At 35.3% G+C, this 21,988-nt stretch overlaps 1 protein-coding gene across 5 annotated transcripts in view; it reads right to left on the bottom strand.

Annotated features, from left to right (window-relative positions):
• ASXL3 (ASXL transcriptional regulator 3) overlaps positions 1-21,988 on the bottom strand; it is a 174,004-nt gene that overhangs the window by 64,577 nt on the left and 87,439 nt on the right. For all 5 annotated transcript variants that reach the window (XM_054671753.2, XM_054671750.2, XM_054671752.2 and 2 more), the window contains 3 exons: positions 16,230-16,347; positions 15,154-15,273; positions 3,451-3,614 (listed from right to left, as the gene is read on the bottom strand). In XM_054671753.2, the coding sequence (XP_054527728.1) occupies positions 3,451-3,614; positions 15,154-15,273; positions 16,230-16,347 (402 nt within the window). The remainder of the gene's footprint in view (positions 1-3,450; positions 3,615-15,153; positions 15,274-16,229; positions 16,348-21,988) is intronic.

Genomic DNA, 21,988 nt, shown 5'->3' with positions numbered 1-21,988 from the left:
CTTCCATTTCCAACTCCAATACCAAGGTCAAACATTTATCTCATATCTCAACTACTGCAACTGTCTCCTAACCAGCCTCTCTGTGTCTTATCTTTCTGCTGTCCAATCCATCATTCACAGAGATACCTGCTCCCAAAAAAGAAATTAAGGACTGCATTTTATTTATCCTTTGGATTCTCTTCCCTTCTTCTATGCCCAGGCACGAAAACATGTGTTTAAACTATTTCTTGCATGTCATTTCCCAGCCGTCAAGTTTTTGATGGTACCTACTGGTTTCAGAAAAAGTTCAAAGAGTTTAGCCTACAATCAGGCCATCAAGGTTGTAGACCATATTCCCCCTCAGCAGAATAGCCCACCATTTTCTCCTTTAGGTGGCTCCAGTCATACAGAGATACTAAGTCTTCTGGAACATATAAGCAATATGTCTTTGTGAATGGCATACCTTTCCTTTGTAAAATTCACTTTTCTTTGGCTCTACTCAAGAAACACCTACCAGTCCTTTAAGGTTCAACTTAAGCATCCTCTCTACTATAAAAATCTTCTCCAATACTACATTCAGATTAAACTTCTTCATCCTCTACATCTTCAAAAGACTTTCTTCATACTTCTATTATGACATTTATGTGATTCTAACTGGTTTTATACTAAACTTGGTAAAACACTTATCCATTTATTAAACTTGTTTTCTAGTAGTGAGCACAGAGTATTACACTTGCGTATGAAGTTGTTTTTCTCCCTTCTGTTATTCTTCCACAAGATTCATTCTTGTATCCTCCACAAGATCCATTCTTGCGTATAGTACACAACACATGCTCAGTAAATATTTCTGAATAAAAAAAGTTTCTCAATGGACTAAGTGTTATTCAAGGAGGAGCACTGTGCCTTATTCAATTATATTTCTCACAGTGACTACAAAAAACTGAGTAACACAAACTGCTAGAGGTTGAAGAAAATATTGGGCTTAGATTCTGGCCATCAATATTTGACTAAAACTAAGACAATCTGTTATTTCTTCATTACAAAAATATTTATTGAGTACATTGTTGATATGTTTTGGGGGTTTTGTCCCCTCCAAACCTCATGTTGAAATGTGACCTCCAATACTGGGGGTGGGCCTAGTGGGAGGTGTTTGGCTCATGGGGGCAGATCTCTCATGAATGTCTTGGTGCTGTTCTCATAGCAGTAAGTGAGTTTTCCCTCTGTGAGTTCAAGACAGATCTGGTTGTTTACAAGAATCTGGTACTTCCTTCCTCTCTCTCTTGCTCCCTCCCCTGCCATGTGACATGACTTCACCTTCTACCAAGAGTATAAGCTTCCTGAGGCCCTCATCAGAAGCAAATGCCAACAGTATGCTTTGTGTATAGCCTGAAAAACCATGAGCCAAATAAATCTCTTCATAAATTACCCAGCCTCAGGCATTTCTTTATAGCAATGCAAATGGACTAATGCAGCTGTAGATGCCAAACCTTATTTCTGAAGCTGGAGACAGATTTGTAAACAAGATAAACTACACCTGTGTTGGAGTGGAAGAAATTGTTGTATAAGCTAATAAATCAGATCTTTCCCCTAAAAGTTTCTAACACCTAAATTCTAAGTCACACAAGCTTATAACTGAAGAATCATCAGTGGCTCCTCCCTATACCTGCTTCAAGTGTTATTTGACAAAATGTAAAATTGCGACTACTGGAGAACAAGGTGGTGAAGGAGAATGAGGATAAGGATGATGACGGCTGCATTTTTCTTCTCCTCTTTAATTTCAATTCGATCCTCTAAAATCAAACCCTCATTATGCCTTTAGGGAAAAACTAAAATTCCTTTCTAACTATTCTTTCTACTTTCATGTTTCCCATGCCTATCATTCTCTTTCAGTACTGTCAGAATAATTTCCTTAAAAAGTAATGGTCTTATTACATCACAGCTCCATTCAAAATCTCTCAATGGCTTTGTATTACAGACACAGGGAGAACACCATTCAGACTCCTCAGCTTCATATTCAAGGAATCTTCCAAAGTCAACTTCCAATCTGTCCTTCCAAAATCATTTGCACCATTCTTCCTACAATCCAGACTTCCACCAAATTAGCTTTTGATTTTGTACCCCTGGACTCTCACTTGGCACTTTTCCATTCATTTTATTCAAATTCTACCTCTATATCTCAAGGCCCAATTCAAGAATTTTAAATTTGACTCTGATATTTCCATTCTGCATATAAAAGTACAATATACTTTGTACGTTTCCCCTCAAGCTTACCTGTTTCTAACTCATATTTTGGTTATTTACAAATACAGTTTATGTATCCAACTACAGTGCATTTAATCACTCATTCAATAAGCATTCACTGTCTTGCTATTACTCCAAAGCACCCAGAACATATCATATTCAGGGTAAATATTAAGTAAATGTTATTGAAAGAGAAAAAACTTCTATTGAAATGAAAACGTACCCAAAATCAAAATAATCTCTTTCTAAATATGAACAATAATCACCACCAAAGAGATACATATAAATTGTAGCAAACTGTTGCTTATCATATTTAAATATGTATGAAAGAAGATGGGTAAGTCAATAGAAAACAGAAGCAAATAAAAAGCTAAGAAAACTTATTCAAAGTAATATGGAAATATTGAATGAATTTTGTCCACTTCAATTCATGGATGCACCTATCATCTCAAGACACAAATTCATAAATATACATGCATTAAGTCCATCAATTGAAAATGATGCACAGTTTCAGAATTTACTGAAATAAGAATCATAAGGGAAGGTTTCCTAGACAGCACTTAATAAATTTTGTGAAATTTAATAAAAGTTTATGTGATAAAATTTTTTTCCTTTTCTTTCCTAAGCAAACAGCTTTAAAAGATGATTGATGGCTGCCATTATGGGTCTATATTTGTATTTCCTCATTTTAGAAGCTTTTCAAAAATATAAAAATACACTTAAAGCATTTCCAGTTATATTTTAAAAATGGTAAAAGGTGATTATTTATAGGCAATCATATTCATACTGATAGACTCTCAGAGAGCAATTGCAAACATAAATTTTAAATGCCTTTTGGAAATAGTTGAGGATGAAAACATTTACATAATTTTTTAGAAACCCTAGCTTTTTATTGCTGCATTTCAGTATTCCCTCTGGGCAAAGGAGCAGCTACTCTAAAGATTTATTTGATAATGGAATGTTTGATTTCTTTGTTTTCCCTTTCCAATGTAAGTTTATAGTTTTCACTCTGCCACAATGTACCGTATTTTAAAATTTGAATTGGCTCACTATTAAGAATAAAAATGGTTCTGTTTTAGAGGATTAAATAGGCTAATGACAGCAATAAATAGATACGCATAAATTACAGAAATTACTATATCCATATATAAGTCATCTTTGATAATAGACCTTCCACTTCATCATAATATAACTAGTGGCTGGTATCAAATGTCTAAAACTTCTACTTACCTGCCTATCCACTTCTGGGAGCAAAAGCAGGAGGTATTGTTGAAAATGCTGAGGTAAGGAAGCAAACGTATGTTTATTTATTAATGCCCTCAAGTTAGTGTTGACAAGAATAGATCCTGGGGTTTCTATGTCAATGTCCTCAGCTTTGGTCCATTTCAAGTGCCCTGTGATGAACAAGCAAGAGGCATGAATTTACTACAGGTAGAGGGAAATGTGTACGTATGTACACACAAACACAGCCACATATATCTAGTGAACATGTATATTCAATTATATGTTTACTTCTACCCGTTTTACAAATGGTATTTCAGAAAAGAAATTCCCAAAGCTTCTTCCATTATGTGTCTGTCTGTCTTCAGTTATCTTTAGTTTTCATAATGTATACTTTACTCAATATCTTCTCTACTTTTAGCTCAAAGTAGCACCAGGTTCCAATAAAAAAATTTTAATTGTGAGCTTCCAATTAATCAGCATTTTCAAAAACTCTGAATGCCTGAATAGTAACAACTACAATTTATGTAAGTTCTATAAGACCTAAGGCTAATGATAACAGAAACAACCGTACTGTTAATTTTAATAGAGATACTGATAGCAAAAATAGCTGTGTGTTCCTCATGTGTCAGGCAGTGCACTAAGCACTGGATTATTTCAGAAGGTTCCTATTCAGGGCATTTCTGGGGGTGATAATTTAAAAAGCATTGTTTTAAAAAAACCTTAGGTTCGGCACAGTGGCTCATGCTTGTAATCCCATCACTTTTGGAGGCTGAGGCAGAAGGACTGCTTGACCTCAGGAGTTTAAGGCCCGTTTGGGCAATATGGTGAGACCACATCTGCACAAAAAAAAATTTTTTTTAATTAGGTAGGTGTGGTGGCATGCACCTGTGTTCCCAGCTACCCCAGAGTCTGAGGTGGGACGATCACTTAAGCCCTGGAGGTAGGGGTGCAGCGAGCCATGACTGCGCCACTGCACTCAGCCTCAGCGACAGAGTGAAACTCTCTCAAAAAATAAAAAATACAAATAAATTAGCCACTAGGTCTGAAATGCAAATATGCTCTGCAGGATGATTCCACAACTCAAGGCACACTGACCTCCAACAGAAGGCTGTATGTAGAGTTCACATCTCAAAATCATGAGACCCAAGAAAATAACATATCATAAGGGACAGTCAACTGATGCAGCAAACACAGACAGAAGAATTACCATTCTGTTACTTGAGCTACGATAATGACTTGAATGTGATTTTATATAAAGAGTATGTTTTAAATCAGAGGTCAGAAAATTATGGCTCATGATTTATATCTGGTCCAATGCCTGTTTTAGCAAATAAAGTTTTACTAGAACACCATCATGTCCAATTGTTTATATGTTGCGTATGTCTGCTTTTGCACTACGATGGGGAGCTGAAGAGTTGTCACAGAAATCACCTGGCCTGTAAAGCCTATAGTATTTACTCGCTGGCCCTTGACAGAAACAGTTTGCCAATCCTTGTTTTAAATAACTAAAGACAAAAGAGTGACTTTTTTAAATTATGAAAATATAAGATACCATGATAAAAGAACAGTCAAATTTTAAGGAGAACCAGATAATACTTCTAGAAATACAAATTAAGTTAAGAAATTTAAAATTTTTTCAGTGGACATAGCAGGGGAAAAAATTATTGAGTAATTAAGATACAAACTTAAGGAAAATATATAGAGGGCAGTATAAAAATGATGAGTCAAAATGTGATAGGGAATAAATACAAAGAATGTAATAAGTCAAAATGCATATTTATAGAAGTTTCTGAATTTTAAAAAAAAACACAGATTGCAGAGAGGCAATATTTGAATAGCTAATGACTGAAATATTTTTCAGAACTGAAATAATGATTAAAGTTCTTAAATAAAGCTACATACCAAATCTCAAGAAAGATACCCATTCCTCCATCTAGTGTGTTGAAATCTCCAAACACCAATAATAAAAGGAGTATCTTAAAACCATTTTTAACAAAAAATTGATTATTTCCAAGAAATTACAATGTGATGGATAGAAATATTATCAATAAATTAATAAAGACAGTGACATCTCTTCAAAAGGGCAAGAGAAACTCTGTCAATTTAGAATTTCATTTGTAACTATGTCTCTAAAAAATGACACTTATAGCAATTATAAGAATGTTTTTGGTATCCTAAATCGAAACTCTATCCCTTAGAGAATCTTGCTGAAATAACCACTAGTGTATGTTCTTAACAAATAAAGCAATTATATCAAAGAAGAAATGCAATGGTTGCAGAGGCAATGATAAGCAAAGTGACTAATAATAGACATGAGTAAATCCAAACAAACATTCATTGTAAAAAATAATACTAATGACCTACGGAGGAATCAAAGTGGAAATAAAATAATTCACAATAACTGTAGGCAACATGGTAAGATGTAATTGAAATGAGAACACTATAAAACTCTGGTATGCTCTGGGAACAAGAGAGATATGAACTAGTTCTTTATTTCATTAAAACTCTGTAAGTAGCTATTGGAAGAAAAAAAAAGAATTCTAATTTCCAAATAAATGGATAGATGGAAAAACTCAATCAAAAGGAAGGCACAAAAGGAGGAAAAAAATTTGAATAAAATTAAGCACAAAACAATCACAATAAAGGTAACTGGATTTTCACATTAGATTTAAAAAGTAACAACAACCATTTACTTGCTGCTTAGAAGAAATACACATAAAATAAAAATTATATGGAAAGAATAAAAATTTAGAAAATGAACAATAAACTAAAAACTACTAATCAGAAATTCAAAACAACAAAAAAGTCATACTGCAATATTAACATCAGACCAGATAAACAAAGGTAAAAAAATATATTATTAGGGATGAGAAAGATCATTCCTTAAGTGTATAAGGAATAATTTACTGGGAATATATAGTGACCTTGAACCTACATTCATTTAAATAGCACAGCCTCAAAATGTCAAATTCAGGTAATAAAAAAGAAACTGACATCACATAATGTTACCAGAAAGTCTTAACATACATTACCAAAACCTGATAGATTGGATCAAAATAATTGTCTTAAGGCTACAGAGAACTTTTACAACTCAATGATCAATCTAGAACCAATGACTTTAACACAGGGCATTGTACTGAACCATTAGAGAAAGCATGTTTTTCCCCCAGGATTCAAAAGCAGCAAGAAAACAAAACACAACACAACTGTCCAGTGAGTCTCAACAGATACTGAAGAATAATATACAGCCTAATCTTTCTGTCCCAAATTAAATACAGTACCATATTAGAAAGGTATCGATTATCTAATACCCTACATATCCATTATATGTTTAGATGTTCAAAAGCACACTTGCATGTGCTTTACACGTTACAGAAAAAAAAATTGTAACGGAAATTATAAAGTATTTGAATTTTTAAGGATACCGAAATTTTTGAAATGCCACTCAATTGGTTTTAAAGGTAAACTGCATATATTAGAGGGTAGAAAAAAATTGAAAATTAAAGGCTTACATGTAAAAATAATGAAATTAATAAATGAACTAAAGAATAATAAGAAAGAAGGAAAGATGAGAAGAAAAAAGCAGACATTCGTTAAACAGAAAAGAATAATGAAAACCATCAACAATAAAAAAGTATTTTTTATTAAGCTATTAAAAGACATCTCTGGCCTGAGATGGTATAAACAAATGTGAAGAGGAATGAAAGGTAAGGACACAATACTTGACAGAGTACATATCTAAAGGCAGATGTAATTAAAAGTAGATTTTAAAAAGCATAATATTATGACTCTTTGCAATGTCATTGAATACAAATATTTTAAGCTTTATACATTTCCAAATTTAACCTGAAAAGAGAATGATAAATGTGTAAAAACTTTTTAAAAAATGAATCAGTATGCAACGCCCTCTTTCCCACGTACACACAAAGCACAAATTATAAATGGCTCTAAAGATAAACTTTATGTGAGGTGGGAGACTTACTTTCTTGACCTAGTCTCCGGAACACCCTATTTCATTATACACATATTTCCGAAAAAAAGAAAAAACTTCTTCAATTGACTTTATAAAAATAACACAATCTTTATTACAAAAGAAAGAGCAACAAGACAATAAGAGAGAGACTGTATTAGCCAATCTTACTTATAAATACATAAAATTTTACAAGTTGTTTCCATTAAAAAAATCTAATATTTGTTGAGTTGAGATGTTGGGTATGTAGGTGTCTGTTCTACTAGCATCTGTATTTTTCCATATGTTTGAAATATTTCACAATAAAAAACTTAGACCAGAATTAGGAAGAAGCTTCTTTTCTCAGAAGTAGAGGCAAAGGCCAAACCTAGAGGCAAAAATGTTAAAAAATATATATATAGAGAAAAAAATTTGCTTCTTATTATATGGCATAAATATTCTCATGTAACAGAGCTGAGGTCATTTATTGAGAGTAACTCTGATTGGAGGAAATGTTAGCAAACTGAGAAAAATGTAAAACGTTTTATTTTCTACTTCCGAAACATGTTATGAGCAATGTGAGAAATAGGAACTTACACTGCTATTATTTAGCATGGTTCAAAATGTTTAAGAATATCATAGAATAAAGACACTTCAGAGAGGCACACAGTCTTTTATGACAAAGTCAAAAGAAGATCTATTTCAAAGATGTCCACCTAAGCAAAAATGTGTTTTATGATTTTGGAACAAAGAGAAGATGAACTAAATTTGTTGCCACAGAGGATGTTTAATTCCATTTTAATTATCCTTACACGTGTACTCTTAATTGGCTTAAGAATAATCCAATTATATATGATTGTCTTATCTCATTAAAGTTGGTACCTCATATCTCCCTATAGTACCCAGAGAAGGAAAAAAGATGTAGTCATTTTAGCGTTTAATTCCCAGACACTTAGCCTAGAGGGTCTGAGGTAGGGCAAAGGGGAAAAGAACCAACAATTGCTACGTTGCCACAGTCTATGCTATACAAGAAGACACCTGACTGATCTCATGATAAAAATCATGGGGAATGTGTTCCATTAGGGTCAGGGAAATTCTCTATTATCTTGGCCACAGGGAATTTGAAGACCACAATTTGTGAAAGTTGCAGGCTCCAGAACACTTATTGATCACTGGGTAGTCTGCTGGCTTCAGGACTCACATTTCCCAGAAGGGAACCCACACAAGAATTATGCATGAAGTGTGCACACACAGAGATGCAGACACACTCACATAGAGAAGCAAACACAAAAGACAGACCAGGCAGACAAGAAGCAGTGCTCAAACAAACACAGAGTTCAAAACCAAAGAGTTCTTCATGATCTCAAGGAATTAGAGAGGAATGATTCTGAAAAACAGCTCTGCTAGGTGTAGTGGCTCATTCCTGTAATCTCAGCTACTCAAAAGTCTGAGGTGGGAGGACTGTTTGAGGCCAGGAGATCCAGACTAGCCTGGAAAACAGCAAGATCCTGTATCCAAAATAAATAAATAAATAATAAATACATAAATAATAAAATTAACATTGGCATAATGGCGCATGCCTGTAGTCCCAGTTACTTGGGAAGATGGGGCAGAAGGGTTTCCTGAGCTCACGAGTTTGAGGCTGCAGTGAGCTATGATGGTATCACTGCACTTCAGCTTACACAAAAGAGCGAGACTATGTCTCTAAAATGAAATTAAATTAAATGGCGCTCAGAGAAGAAAAATCGGCTTTCAAAGAATAAAGACTAATGGGAAAAATATCTATCAGAAGGCAAAATCTAATCAATACACAACATGAATCCACGTAGTCTTCACAAATGAAGAAATTGTGTAAAAAGTCTACATGGAGCACTGAGTCCATTAAAATATAGTACCAGGGTTAATGAACTATAGGAATTATGGTTAAACAAACAGAACATGAATGTTATCAACTTCGATATTCAAAAAGTATTGCAATGAAAACATGCAGGTAGGAAGGTCTGTAGTGTCATTATGTCTCTATCTTTTTATAATACATTGTCCAAAGTTGAAATGAGTAGTTAAAAAGGTAATCACTCTTATTTCAGTTTCTCATATTTGTAATAACTCTGGAGAAAACTTTTAGATATAAATATATCTTGTGGCAATATTTAACAATTTTGTTTTTTAGTTTTACTTTTTTATTATTTAATCTAAAATTAATTAAATTTTGTACTTTTAATTAAAATGGTATAATACAGGTTTTCTAATATCCCTGGCTATAGATACACAGTAAGAAATGTCAAATAATGTTTATAATGCACTGGAGATAATTATTTTGTATGAAAAGATGTGGGGTTATTATTCAAACTTTATTTTTATATTTACGCTTTGATTTATTTAAAGAGTATGTACCATTTTATAAAACCAACAAAGCTATAATTCTTCACTCCAAAAACATTAAACCAAATAAAATACATTGGAATGAATCCCAGAAGTTAAGCCCACCAAGGACATTTATTAAAACCCCCTCGGAGACATCCATTAGAAGCTTAGATTTGTTTAGCAAGCACTTTTTAAACTCTTACTATGTGACTGGGTAGGAAGAATTATAATTAAAACTAGTTTAGGTCAATGACCTTGAATTCAAGGAACTTACATTTTAGTTAGAGAAAATTGTAAGATATCAAGATGTAGAAAACAAATGGTAAGAGTATATTACTAAAGAACTTTTAAAGCATTCACAAATCTATGTTCTAAGTGCCATGAAAACAGTGAGATGATAATGTATTAGGGTTGTCTCAGAAAACTTCATGGGGGAGGGTTTTAAGTGGTTTATCCTTTGCTAAGACAAGGAGAGAGGGTATTATTAAAACAACTGATTAGGCAAGAAAAACATATGCTTCAAACCGCATTTGCAGCAGGCACCTACCCTTCATCCCAGCAGATAAAGTTTCTACTGCCTGGTTATTTGGTAGTCTAACATTTACTGTTAAAATAATTTTCAAGGTCTATAATAAAGGAGTCCTTGTAGACATCATTAGCATTTGTTTTATGCATATCAGAACAGTGTTTTCTATTGTACTTGATTAAGAAATAGGAAAGGGACCACCAAAGTTTTGTTTTGTTTCATTATAACCTCATCAGAGAAATACATACCATTTTAGAAGCACTATATTTTTCAACTGCACTCACCCCGTGACCAAGTCTATTCAATCAGTGGGCTACTCAGAGAAATATCATCATAGTTTTCATACATAACCCTGGCCATGGGCAAACAAACAGAACAAAAGAAAAAACCTACATCAACAGTCGTAGCTTCCCAAGCTGGGTGGTATATTTCTCAGGAGAACTTCGAGGTTACCATCAGAATTAGAATGACTGAATATTTTTTTTTTTTTTTTTTTTTGAGACGGAGTCTCGCTCGTCACCCAGGCTGGAGTGCAGTGGTGCCATCTCAGATCACTGCAAGCTCCGCCTCCCGGGTTCACGCCATTCTCCTTCCTCACCCTCCCGAGTAGCTGGGACTACAGGTGCCCGCCACCATACCCAGCAAATTTTTTGTAGTTTTAGTAGAGACGGGGTTTCACTGTGTTAGCCAGGATGGTCTCGATCTCCTGACCTCGTGATCCGCCCGCCTCGGCCTCCCAAAGTGCTGGATTACAGGTGTGAGCCACTGCACCCAGCCAACCGAGGAATTTTTTTCTTTTATTTTCAACTTAAGATTTAAAATTGAGATTGAGGAATTTTGAAGCTGCTTCTTCTTATTGTTGTTTTATTGTGCGATTTAACCCTCTCTAGGGAAGCTGAGCATGAAAGGGTCTGAGGGGGTCCATGGTGCCTCCTGTACTGAAGAGTGTTGAGAGAACATACTGGGGTCCATTGTCTCTTAGGCTACACTCCTTAGATGCTAAGGCCCAAGTGAAACTCAGGCCTTGCACAGGGTGAATATCTTGCAATCTGATAAAGCAACTAATTGCTAGAAATCAAGAGGAAGCACTTAGGGGACAATCAGAAGAATTTTCTATCCTTTTAGGAAAATATCACAACGAGAAAAAAATTGTAGACTAACACCCTGAACTCTGGTTTTCACTGGATTTTGTTTCAGAGTTATTAACTTAAATTAGAACAGACTTACAGCATTTGTTTTAATTCAGCATGGTTTCAACAGGTTAGGACTTATACATACCTACCACTACCTAGAGAAGGCAAGGACAGTAAAAAAACCTCATTTCCAAGACCATATGAATTAGATGTCTAACTCAGGTGGAAAAAATAGAAGAGGGAATACAGGCTGTCTCTATCTGGCTGGCTAAAGGATATGAGGTGGGATCACTCCTTTGCACTGATTCTGCTACATGCTGGTATGCAAAGAATGACCTTCTCCACAAACACAGGATCATTTTTATTCAAGAAGATAGGAGGAGCTTCACTATGGACACCCTAGGATGTGTCATTCATTCATCCAAACTTCTAGGCCATTCAGTTAATTAGAATCAGTCATTCATTCCGAACTCATTGAGAACCTACTAAACAGAAGGGCTATGATGGTTGTAGTAAGGACTACAGATGTAGACAGAAAGGCCACTGTTCCAAGGAGTTAACAACTTAATGGAAAAGAGCAGAATGTATGTAAATAACCCTTACAGAGTATTAAATATCAGTCTGATTCTAACAGGGCATTAAAAACATCATTGTCTAAAAAAGACATGGGTGGCTGGGTGCGGTGGCTCACGCCTGTAATCCCAGCACTTTGGGAAGCCGAGGCAGGTGGATCATGAGGTCAGGAGATCGAGACCATCCTGGCTAACATGGTGAAACCCCGTCTCTACTAAAAATACAAAAAATTAGCCGGGTGTGGTGGTGGGCGCCTGTAGTCCCAGCTACTCGGGGGGTTGAGGCAGGAGAATGGGGTGAACCTGAGAGGCAGAGCTTGCAGTGGGCCGAGATCGCACCACTGCACTCCAGTCTGGAGTGACAGAGCGAGACTCCGTCTCAAAAAAAAAAAAAAAAAAAAAAAGACATGGGTTACTTTCTGGAGATGGATACATTTAAGGCCCATCCTTTCATTCCATGTTTTTTCATTTTCTACTGCTGGGCATATATTGGAAACTTTGAAAGTACTACTGACTTCATTTGCACAAAATAAGCCATTCCATTCAGCTGCTTGATAGGTTAGTCAGCCAGTCACAGTTCCTACCCAGTAAACACTTGCAGTTTATTTTTGACAGAATTGTACTTCAACTGGCTTATTTTAAATCTCACCTTCTTCCTCCTTGTGTTTGATACAGGATAGGGTGAGAAATCTTACAATTGCTAGCTCTCCTTCCATGTGTAGTTAGACCTGCACTTTAACACCTATGGTAGTCTCACCATGTCATTTCTTGTATTTCCCTCAGTGGCACCTACAGGTCTAAAATATAGGTTAGATGATTTGACATTCAGATTCTATCCAAAATGAATGGCTTAGACTTTGGAGTTAGATATGCCTTGGTTTGTATCACTTAGCTGTGTCATCTTCATGTAACCTCCTTAACCCTTCAGGATCTCAGCTCCTTCAGCTGTAAAACAGACGTCATTCTACTGTACAAAATTGAAGTAAAATTAAAAGACATAACTTATGTCAAAATACCTAGACCATTCCATTATATATGGCCAGTGAATGTGACTTCACTTCTCCATTCCTCCATTAAAGTAGTTTCATTATCTCCATTACTTTGTAGTCTAGAACAAAGCAGGTTTGAAAGATCGGGGGCGCTCTTTCATTATCTTTTAATTTGCTAACAAGTCAGCGGAAATACTTCAGCAACACGATATTTAACACATAAGGTATTTAGTGGCATGCAGGATTTCCTAAAAGCAGGCTTGTATATCAGTCTTTATATCTTTCAGTTGACTCTCAGTATTAAAACAAATTCTGATTCTCTAATTCATTGAGCATGGACTTCAAGGTACAAAAATCAGAATACAAGAAATCCTGGGCCAGGCATGGTGGCCCACTGCAATCCCAGCACTTTGGGAGGCAAAGGCAGGCGGATCACCTGAGGTCAGGAGTTTGAGACCAGCCTGGCCAACATGGTAAAACCCTGTCTCTACTAAAAATACAAAAATTAGCTGGGCATGGTGGCAGTGCCTCAGCTACTCAGGAGACTGAGGCAGGAGAATCACTTGAACCTGGGGGCAGAGGTTGCAGTGAGCTGAGATGGCACCACTGTACTCCAGCCTGGGCAACAAGAGCGAAACCCTGTCTCAAAAAAAAAAAAAAAAAAAAAAAGACTGAAGATCTCAGCCCCTGAGAGGATACTGATAAGGGTATACCTTAGTAACTTTCGCTCCTGAAATTACTAAGGAAATAAATGGGGATGCCCCTGTGCCTTAAATTTTCGTACACTCATTACATGGCACTAACTTTACAGAGGTTGGTAGCTGTTTTTAACTAAAAGTCGCAGATGTTTAAATCCCTTAGTGTATGATAATGTGGTACTGTTTTGGATTTTTAGTATATTCTTTATCTATCATTCTCCCACTATAGTTTTCTATTTCAGAAGCTACTTATATTAAAATACTTACAACACCCAGAGTATTAGGAAAGAATATGTCCATGTATAGGTAAGTATGGTTATACACAAACATACCTTTTGGGATAGAGAATAACTAAAATTATTTGGCCTTAAAATAATGCAAAACAAAGAAGTATGCTATATTTAAAGACTTTAAATAAAAAAGAGATTTGGCTTTCCTAAAGGTCTCTTATTTAAATATAAATAAATCCTATTTAAAGTCTTTTTATTAGAAGTATGTCCCAAGATTTAGCAAAATGTCTGTCATATAGTAGCAACTGACAAAACTTTACTAAAAAAAAATCAGATAAAATCTTGAATTTTATAAACAAATACACTCTGCAAATAAGAATTATCTCAAGTTGCCAAGAAAGTAAGTGGCAGAACAGGTAATAAAGTTCACGTCAATAAATTTGCAGTTTCTGCCAAACATTTTACAAAATATTATAACGATCCAGGTTATTATCATGATCCTATTCACAGGTAAAACAACTCAGAGAAATGAAGCCATCAGGATCTAGGTACAGCAACAAGCCAGTGGCAGTTGAGAATTCTAATGTTCAAACCAGGATATGTTTATTTTTGTCTTTCTAATTCTCATGCTCTTTTCTCCCTGAATGCTGTTGGGGGTTCCTGATGAAAAGTTATCAGGAAAGAAGTATGTTGAAGAAAACCTGGTGCTGATTTGAAAGACCCGTGGCCTGTGTCTCCAACATTTCTCAGCAATTTTACATTTTTTCAGACAGGCACTACTAAATATTTTAAGAAGCATAGACAAAAAGCAAGGAAGAGCAATTTTACTGCAGCAGACCCCACTGACAATGTACTCTCCAGTTCAGTGAGCCCTTTATAAAGATTGCATTTTTTTCTTCCAAGACAGCATATTCCAATAAAGTGAAACCTAGTTGCACAGACAAAACACCGCACATTAGATAGTATCATGACCCGGCAGATAATTATTTTACATGTATCATTTTAAGTCTCATCTTTACCCTCTGCTTCATCCAATATTATCATTCACAAATTTAGTAATAGGCTTAAGACCATTCAGTTGTAACTAGAATGTTTCCTTATTTAGCATTCTTTTTGGTTTTGATAAATGGAGGGAAATTTTTATTTCCTTGTTTAATCATTAAAAAATGTTCTGAAAATTTTAGATAATTTATCTGAAAAAACACAAATTCCTAAAATGTGAAATGGCATAGTCTATTAAACACTCACCTAAACCAGACTTTTTTAATCGTTTTAAGTGCTGACTTGTTTGTTTTCCAGTGGGAGATTTTTGCCCATGTTTCATTTCTTTATCTGAACTGTCTGCTTCACCATTTTTAGATTCAGATCCTAAAAAAGGAAATAGTTATTATGTCATTATCTTCTCTAGCTGTCCTTGAAAAGAAAAATCTAAAATTGTTTGAGGAACTGTAGATATAATCTCCTTTTCTAGAGTTAATACACTACCTTTGGCCACAATCTGATTCCCCTACTGGATATAAAAAGAGAAGCCCAATAAATCAATCAAACAGAACAAAAAGCAAGAACAGATGGCCTAATAGTGGAGTCAAAACTACGTTCATTGATCTGATAGCTTTTAAAAGAAATAGAGTCAGGTCTTTTGTAAAATACACGAATAAGCTTGAACAATACTATGCCATTCTGAGACAACACAAGACAGACACGGAAAGATGAAAAAGAAAGGAATCTTGTAGAGAGGGAGAGATTATACCTTTATAAATAGCTTTATGTTGAAGTATGAACAGAAAATACAAACGTTAATCTACAATAAATAGAATAGTACATAGCCGATAAAGTGACACAAGGTAAATTAGAAGAAAAGGTCAGGGCTGCACTGGGGTGAGAAGAATGCTGCCAGAACACAAAAACTAATAAAAGGATTTCTGACTTTGCAGCACAGGACTGAAAAACAAATTCACACTCACAGAGAACTGCTTTTGATGGTATTACACATCAGCATGTGGTCCACCCTTAAAGTTCAACATTCAAACAAAAGCCAAAGCAACAACAACAACAAAATTCACCTACACATTTTCTTACACCTACTGTCATTAGCAAATGAAGACATTTGCTGATGATGAGGCAAGCAAGCTGCTACCTTTTTCTTTTCTAAACTGGAAATAGTCTATATTTTTGAATCACTGAGTCAAAGGTATAAAGAAATTAAACCAAACCTCAAGTGGAAGTATTATTCAGTTTCAGAAAAAAAATCATGACATCTCTTTCAGTGAGGAAGTCTCCTCCAGGAAGAAACTGGCCAAGCATATGATATTTCAGCTCTTTACCTGAAGGCGAATCCGACTGCTCATCAGACACCTTTAATGGTGTCAAAACAACACGAGGAACAGTCTTGTTTACCATCATTGAGACTCCATTTCTTCTTTTTTGCTGCTGCCTCAAAGCCTACAAAACATCATAAAAAGATATAACATAAAAATATAGCCAAAATAATTTCTCATAATTGAATTAAGTGACTCATTTGTCCATCATTACATAGAACCTCTTAAGAGACTTAAATTCCACAGAGCCCCTAATTTCTCAGGATTCTTAATAGTTACCTTCATGTCATTTTCCCTCAAAAGCATAAAATCAGGCTTTGGCAAAGGGTATAAGCCCGAGACCATTTTCAGTATAATTCTAACAACAAAGCAGCACTTAATGGTTTCTTCTACCTTAGCACTGTGGCTTGAGAGTCCATGGAATTTGAAACTATGACTCCCAAGTCAAATGAATGTAAAATAAATGTTTCGAAACCAGGATAAAAATATATGTGTCTGCACTTCTCTCGCAGGTGCGTCCTCTCCAGCGCACCGCTCAGTCAATCAAGTTAACACTGAGTGTCATCAGTATGTACAGCATGTAAGGACTACAGTATTGATGCACTCACTCAGCCGTGGGGAGCACTGCACAAAATCACTGAACATGGCAGGAATCTTTTATTTCTGTGAAGGGAATCAGTCCTAATCTTGGAAACCTTGCAGCACTTGGCTTCTGTCTGCTTGACTTTGGGCATTAACCTTCAGAACACGAACATGACAGATTCTAGCAAATCCAGGAAAAAATGAATATAAGAATAAATCTGTCCAAATGGGAGCACTTTGTGTTTCATAAATGAATCGACCACGGTGATGGTAATGTAATAAAAGACATTTAAAAGTTTTGAAATACAGCTTATCTAGCTGATCACTTTATACAGAAAATTACCTGTAATAAAAAGGGTCTTAAGCACACGAAACTGAAGAGCCATTAAATTCACAGCCACAGGAATGCTAAAACTCCTCAAAAGGTTAAAAGGCTGGCTTCATACTGCCTCAATCCTTTTTATTCCTAGTTTCTGTGTAATTTCTACCAATTTTACAACATCCCAGTTACTTGATTAATGTTCTTCGACTGAGAGTTGTCAGAATCTCCTGAAAGACTGCCTTGACTGTATTTCCCCTTGCTATCAAAAAACGATGTCCTTTTATTTGCAAAGGGTATTAGCTGATGTCCAACTTGTCAACCATAAGATTTAGCAATCAAATAATTATACAAGTGAAAATTAAATACCATTTAAATGAGAGAAAGCATTTAAATTATGCAGACAACTTATTCAGATAAGATTTAAAGCCTGATGAGAAAGTAAAGGCTTGGGAAATCCATTACAAATGATATGGTTGCTAATGATAACATAAGACATATTTTCTTTGATTCTTACATTTATTAAGTTTTCATAAAGTACCCTGGTACTATATATGGGAGAGGGGCAAAAAATACAAAGATTAATAAGATGCCATCCTTCTCACCTTTAGCCTGCTGTTATTAATATATTTAATGAGGACATATGTGTTATAAAATATTTAAGACATTTACTTTCTTCAAGGTGTATACATAATTGCACATAAATTTTGCACATAATTGAATCAATCTGTCTAGCATTGTATAAGAATTCAAAGTACTTTATAGAAATTAACCTATCAATCCAATAATAAAACAGAATACAGCAACATAGCATAGCAATTTAAATTACAATTAAGTCCATCTTTGCCCATTATGTAAGACTTCACAAAACAATTAAACCTGCATAAAGAGTGATCAATTTTTAGGAGTCTTTATAGCATATATTTAAACTACTTCTCATGGAAAAAAAAAATAGACATTTTAAAAATAGTCTGTGTGTGTGTGTGTGTGTGTGTGGTGTGTGTGTGTGTGTGTGTGTGGTTAGAGTTTATTTTAGAAAATATTTAGGGAAAAAAAGATGAACTAACTAGAAGCTGGAATCATAAAGTCAAAGCTGGCATGTCTTTTTAGAGCATTTGTGGTAAATAATAATTAAAGCAACGAAAATTTTGACCTCAATTTCTAGAGCTGAGAGGACTCTGCTATAGAAAAAATAGTAATCAGACAGAAGAAAACCATAATAAAAATAATATAAGAATAAAAACCCATAGCAATTTTTAATTTTAAAAAGACAAGGTATAGTCAAGGCAAGGATAAAGGAAGGTGACCAATATTGAGCCTGTTTGTATGATGTTTTTTGAATATATGTCTCCTGATCAGACAACCTGACTATTTCTTAGTACAATATTTTTAAAAGCACTGACACACATTATGTGTCTGTAGGCAAACAAAACTAAATGCCTACTATATAAAAAGATTTTCTTTTTCCTTTTTTTTTTTTTTTTTTTTTTTTGAGATGGAGTCTCGCTCTGATGCCCAGGCTGGAGTGCAGTGGTGCAATCTCGGCTCACTGCAAGCTCCGCCTCCTGGGTTCAAGCAATCCTCCCACCTCATCCTCCTAAGTAGCTAGGATAACAGGTGTGCACCACCACCCCTGGCTAATATTTTTTTGTTTTTAATAGAGACAGGGTTTCACTATGTTGGTCAGACAAGTCTTGAACTCCTGACCTCAAGTGATCTCCCTGCCTCAGCCTCCCAAAGTACTTGGATTACAGAAGAATTTTATAGAATTTCAGAATTTTCTGAAAAATTGGCAGTGTGATGCAGTGGTTAAGGAGTTGTAGAGAAAGATTTAACTAACTAGCTGCTGAGTAAATGACTTGGGTCAATGTCCTACAAAACAGAGGCAGTAGTGCAGGCAAGATGCTTTAAACAGAAAATCTGCACAACAGTGGTTAGCAGAGTTTACCTTACATAGTAAATACTCAACAAATATCATTTTTTGTTATTTATATAACTTATCCTTTCTGCAACCAATGCATTTTTGAGACCTTATTCAGTTCTATGGTAGCATAAGTGCTGCTGATTTATAATGGTGAATATGATAGTAGTTTTAATTATTCCACATTTTAGTGAAGGATTGACAAGGAAATACATGAAATAATATAAGTGTTTCACTCACATACAAGTGCTAAGAAAATTATGCCAGAAAGATGAAGTAGGGTAACTTGGGCGGGGAGAACCAATTTAGAGTGGGATGTCAGATATGGCCTCTCTGGAGGCAACAAAGGAAGTGAGACATAAATGACAAGAAGAAAGTGGTTGTGTGAAAACTGTGGAGTCTCCAGTAAGTAAAAAAATAGTATCACATCCACTAGCAGGGATAACTTTTCATTATTCCAGAAATTAAAAAACAAAAAACAAAAAAAGAACGGAGTAGATGGAAAAAAGGAGTAGGGAGTTTACAGAGAAAGCAAAGAACTCCAAAATGGTTGCCAAGGCTTTATAAATTAGTTCGGAGGACTTATATTCAGGATTAAAAACATGAGGTCAAATATAAAGCTTCCCTTCTAGCCTCCCCAGACCATGCCTATGTCTCAAATCAGAAATTTCACTGGGAAAGGGTTTCCTGATTTTGTTATTCCTTTGTTTCCTCTTTCTTTTTTTCTGAGATCCCCAGGATTAGGATTCAGAATAGGAGTGAGAAGACTAGAGCAAAGTTATCTTAACCAGTGTTGTCATAGCCATGACATCATAACCTTCTGGGAGGCAGAAGGCCAACTGCTAGATTTTTATGGCCTGCATTAGTGGATACATAAGAGGCTTTTGCTGGCAGGCCTGTGAAACTACATTCAACACTGACATAAACCACGCTCTCTCTAGCTGACCTCCGCACTTCCCCTCAGTGCAGGCTCTATACACAGGGCTCCTCTCACCTAAGTAGGCAGCTTTCCTAGGCAAGGTCTTTACAAATTCCCCATGCTTGACTAGCTGTTCAGCACCTGCTCAGGCCGCAAGCACAGTCAGCATCCTTGTCCCACTGTACGACGTGTAGCCTAGCCATTATGGTCAGCCCTCTGATTTAACAAATCTCATAATCCTTCAAAATACAAGGTTTGGAACACACACACCCCAAATCTTGAGTTATTTTTTTTTACATCTGTTGGGGGTTGTTCAATCAACCATCTGGCCTTCTCTTAGTCCTGTGAGGCTATGTCTAACACCTCTCTTCCAAACAGGGTTACTGGTATCATACTGTCTGCAGCTTTGAGCTTTTGCTGAAAGTCTAAGAAAACAAGAAAATTCCTATTTTACTTTATGCTACATATATAATAGAAATCATCTGCAAATTAACTTGTGATTATCTATATTTGGGTATCTCACAGCCTGGATATTATAAATTCATGGAATAGATTAAGAAAATAGGATTAAGAAGATCACTTTAGATAGTCACGGATGCTGTGTCCTGCACAGGGGTACCCTAAAAGAGGGGATGTTATATTTTGTTGTGACAACTTGGAAGGGGCAGCTTTTTCTATTACACATCAGAGTCTTAATTAGCTAGTGGTGGCCCTGTTGATTTGTCTATAATGTGATTTATTTTGACAGATATTACATAATCAGTCTATTTTAGTCTAGATTCACTTCAGGGGGGGGGATATAAATGAGACACCTCCAACTGTCTCAAGCCTTAGCTGTACTGTGGAATGCTAATGGACTATCTTGTAGAACAACTTTAAATTCTGTCATTTCAAATCCAGAAAGAAGCAATATCAGAATCAAAATAAACAAGCAGATGGTGACTGTAAATGCAGTCTACTATGAAGGAATGTACCTTCAAGCCGGTCATATGTATAATGTTCCACTGTCCAAACCACACAGAGTACAATTTCAATATCGATGGTGTTATGAGAAGGAGTATAATTGGATTTCAAGTTTAATGCTTCCAGGTATTATTCAATATGAAAGAAATTTACAAGCTTAACCCTAGAAATAAATGCACTTTTTAAAGGAAACACACACAACATAGCTAACCCAGTCTAGGAAAAGTAAAGATCATATCACACTCACATCAATTCAATTCTGGCTCTAAGTGCAAGGAAAGAAATCAAAAGATGCTGACTGTGCATGCTTTTCTCCAGTGACATATTGCAATACTTTCTTCCAAAAAGAGAAAAAAAAAACCTTTAAATAAACATTTGATTTTTCAGACAGAAAGCCTGTTAGATAGTTCTAAAAATATGGATTGGTTTCATTCCTATCCTAATGGAAAAAATAAAATAAAACTTCAAATCAGAGGCTTTTGTGTTAACTTGGAATTTTAAGCAAGTAATGCCTGCTTTATTTTAACAACAAAAAAACACAAGCAATGTAGCTTAAGAATGCATCGAATGCAGTAACTCTTCCACTGAAAATCTGAAAATATCACATGCTGTGAATGCTAAAAGTCAAATGATTAGAAATACACATAGAAAACAGCGGGCTGTTTCAGGCACCAACAACTTGCATTGCCGCTAGTGTGATAAATGTCAATGCCCATGTTCAGAAACTACTATCATGCAATATAACCTTTGGAATTTCACAGTATTGGTCAAACATATAAAGCTAAAGCAAAATACCAAGAATAGATCTGCTTTGCAATATCAAAAAGAAAATGCATCTGCAACTTTATGAATAAACTCTACCACCCTAAATAAATAATGAAGGAAGTCAAATAAACCAACAGAAACAACATAGAAAGGTTATGTTCACTACCATGTCACTTGCTGTAACAGAACTCATCCTTCTTTAACCTTTAATTTATCTTGTGCCGGTTTAAAATTTCCAAAATTTAATCTTTCTGAATTATATTTTAAAATTCAAAATCTAATCTTTTTACACTTTT

The sequence above is a fragment of the Pan troglodytes genome, chromosome 17 (assembly GCF_028858775.2).
Source record: "Pan troglodytes isolate AG18354 chromosome 17, NHGRI_mPanTro3-v2.0_pri, whole genome shotgun sequence".
NCBI classification, from domain to species: Eukaryota; Metazoa; Chordata; class Mammalia; order Primates; family Hominidae; genus Pan; species Pan troglodytes.
The sequence above is the reverse complement of the archived record's forward strand: the minus strand, read 5'-3'. Positions and strand labels throughout refer to the sequence as shown.